The following is a 3505-nucleotide window of genomic DNA, read 5'->3' on the forward strand; positions in this document are numbered from 1 at the left end:
AGATAAAGCAAGACCCTTTACTTAATTATTCCAAATAATAAATGATTTCTCAGCTATAAAAGAAACATTGCGGATATCATTCAGCCACTGCACCACCACCTTGCTCGAGTATTATTTCGGAAAGGGAGCAATTTTAGCTTTGTATTCTTGAATCAATGGCAGAGGGAAAGGAGGAAGATGTTAGGCTTGGAGCCAACAAATACACCGAGAGGCAGCCATTAGGCACGGCAGCTCAGACGGATAAAGATTACAAGGAGCCACCGCCAGCCCCTTTGTTTGAGCCTGGGGAGCTGAAATCTTGGTCCTTTTACAGGGCTGGAATTGCGGAGTTCGTGGCCACTTTCTTGTTTTTGTACATCACGATCCTGACTGTCATGGGGGTCAATAGAGCTCCGAACAAATGCGCTTCTGTTGGTATTCAGGGCATCGCTTGGGCCTTTGGTGGCATGATCTTTGCCCTTGTTTACTGCACTGCTGGTATTTCAGGTCAGTTTTTGTGTTCTTTCCGTTTTACTTTCTGGGTTTACTAATTTTGGCTTAGATCCAGTCTAATGGTTGAAGGAAGTCATTTTTTATGTCAAAAGTTTAAATATTTACTGCTTTCTTTGTATCTGCGAGTTTGGAATCTTTCTTGTTATGTGACTCTGGATCTTGGCTCATAGGCTGTAAATAGTCCTATCTGCACCATTAGCGAAATAAAGGTAGAATATTGACGATAGTTTCAACAATTCTAGCCTAAAAACTTTTCACCGCTACTTAAATAATGTAATTTAAGATTACAACGACTAAATCTTCAATATTTATTCGAATAAAGGATTAAATTCTTGGTCTCTTTGTGTGGAAACACAGGAGGGCACATCAATCCAGCTGTGACCTTTGGCTTGTTCCTGGCAAGGAAGCTTTCCTTGACCAGAGCTCTGTTCTACATTGTGATGCAGTGCCTTGGTGCCATCTGTGGTGCTGGTGTGGTGAAGGGCTTCATGGTGGGACCTTACGAAAGACTGAAAGGTGGGGCAAACATGGTGAGCCATGGCTACACCAAAGGTGATGGGCTTGGTGCTGAGATTATTGGGACTTTTGTTCTTGTTTACACTGTGTTTTCTGCAACAGATGCCAAGAGAAACGCCAGAGACTCGCATGTCCCTGTACGTCATACTTTCATTTCTAAACTTTTTTTAACTACCTTGTTTTACTGGATGATTTCTCTGAAACTCTCCCCTTGCCACTTGATTCAGTTCGTGATAATTTGGTAGATTCTAGAACATGCATACATGCTAGACCTAAAAATGAAAAAAATTGTGTGCTTGGAGTTGAGCCTCTAAATGGAAGAAGATACTGATAGTAATTGATATGTTCAGAAAAATAAGTACAAGGATGGGGCTTAAAGAAATGCATTTAAAAAAAAAAAACTAACACCAGAGAGACCTATTTCTTTTGAATAGAAGTTTGACCAAGCCTGCAGTTTAAATAGTCCTTTTACCTGCGTTTATTTTATCGATCCAACGTGCCTAGGATATTTTATCGATCCTGCGTGCCTTGTTATTGCTTATGTTATGTTAGTTTCCATCGAGCTAACAATATCCATTAATTGACAATGATATCAATTCAAGGGCAATCATATTGATGATTATTGGAGCAGCGTTTGTTCTATAATACATCTGGAACTAGGCAACATATAATCCATCTTGTAAAATCTGACTTGTAAAACAAAGCAGCAATGATCATATACATGCTGGGTGTCTTGGTGTTTATGGATAAAACCCCCTTCTACTTCCACCTGAATAATGAAGAATATGGTAAAGATAATTTAAAACCCCCGCCCTAGTAGTTTCTCTCAGTTTGCGAGTTGAAGCTAAATATATATTATCAGATTTTAGATCACTTCTTGACTTTTGTGATCATCTATGCAGCTTCTGGCTCCTCTTCCTATCGGATTCGCCGTATTCCTTGTTCATCTGGCTACCATTCCCATCACTGGAACCGGCATCAACCCTGCTAGGAGCCTCGGAGCCGCCATCATCTACAACAAATCCCAAGCATGGGACGACCACGTAAGAATAACGTCTCATCTTCTGTGTGAATCAGTTTGATATATACTGTATAAAATCATTCGTTTCTTGATATTTTTTTTGATGGAGCCGTTGTTTATGATGGATTCTTGTTTCTCAGTGGATCTACTGGGTTGGTCCCTTCATTGGAGCTGCTCTCGCCGCAGTTTACCACCAAATCGTGATCAGAGCCATTCCCTTCAAAAGCAGCAGGGCTTGCTAAATGTAGAAGCCGCGGTTGTTGTGCTAATTATGGTTGATTATGTAATTTGTGTAGTCTGATTCTCTCTCATTTGTGTTTTTGTGTGTGTAAATTGCGACTTATGAGGCTATCGATTATGGGGTTTGCTGCAAACTAGATCTTGAACGAACAGTACTATTATATATGTATGTGGATTTTTTGAATGTCTGAATCTTTATTTTTTATATGTATGCTTTATTTTTTGTGCATGAAAAGTTTGCAGAATCCCTGCCCAAATTACTGATATTTCCCAAGGTTGTTTAACTTTCGTGATATTCGTGGCGACTAAAAACAACCCCAAGCGGCCAAGCCCAAAAGGTTTATGTTTTTAAAAACCTTTTTATACAGACATATATTATAACAAATCAGCCCATTTTTTGCCTAGGTCGTCACATTTTTTTTAAGAGAAAACTAAATCTTCATTACGAAGAAGATAACAAAACAAATCATGTTTTACAATATAAAGAGTATAAACAACCAAGAATGTTTTCAACGAGTTATACGACCCCAATGGGCAAATCTTATAATATAAGCCTTCAAACTGCAGAGAAGAGGAGATATCACCCCCCTCTCTAGGGTCGAAAGACCCCTCAACGAACGCATATATGTATGTATATATATATAACAAGTTTTTTATTTTCTCAATAATAATAATAATAATAATAATAATCAGTGCCGGACCTGAGTTTTGTGAGGCCTGAGGCGAGCATAAAAAAATTGGTGCCCTTAAAGCTTAACATTCATATATTTTTTTTATCGATAAATATGATAATATAAATAACATGACTTCTACAAATAAAATTAAAAATAGATAAAAATATAAACAAATACTATAAAGCCAAAGATCATCCAAACAAAATATAAAATTCATGTTTTGAACCGGTAAATATTCACTTGCATATTGATCGTCTCTTAGTTTTGGAAGCGAAATATTGATTAATTTTGCATAATAAGTGTTATCAAACACATTTTTTCTTGATTGATGTATAACCAAGTCATTTATCTTTCTTATAACATAGTTGATCGGAGATGAGTTTCGCACAACTTCAACTTGAAAACCCCTCTTTCGGTAAATACAACTTCTGATGGATCACAAAAATTGTTCCGTCAAGTTTTGGAAAATATTCTGAAAAGAATCGATAAATAGAGATCGAGTGATAGCGAGCTTGATTATCATAGAATAGTGTGGATTTGATTTTTAGCGGGAACTTGGTAG

At 37.4% G+C, this 3505-nt stretch overlaps 1 protein-coding gene across 1 annotated transcript; it reads left to right on the forward strand.

Moving 5' to 3' along the window:
- LOC140875740 (aquaporin PIP1-3) lies at positions 1 to 2476 on the forward strand. Its single transcript, XM_073279525.1, has 4 exons — positions 1 to 486; positions 850 to 1145; positions 1911 to 2051; positions 2170 to 2476. Exons 1-4 carry the CDS (start codon positions 156 to 158, stop codon positions 2269 to 2271), a joined length of 870 nt encoding a protein of 289 aa, XP_073135626.1. The 5' UTR covers positions 1 to 155; the 3' UTR covers positions 2272 to 2476.
- The last annotated feature ends 1029 nt before the right edge of the window (positions 2477 to 3505 follow it).

Source organism: Henckelia pumila, chromosome 1 (genome assembly GCF_033568475.1).
Source record: "Henckelia pumila isolate YLH828 chromosome 1, ASM3356847v2, whole genome shotgun sequence".
Taxonomy (NCBI): Eukaryota; Viridiplantae; Streptophyta; class Magnoliopsida; order Lamiales; family Gesneriaceae; genus Henckelia; species Henckelia pumila.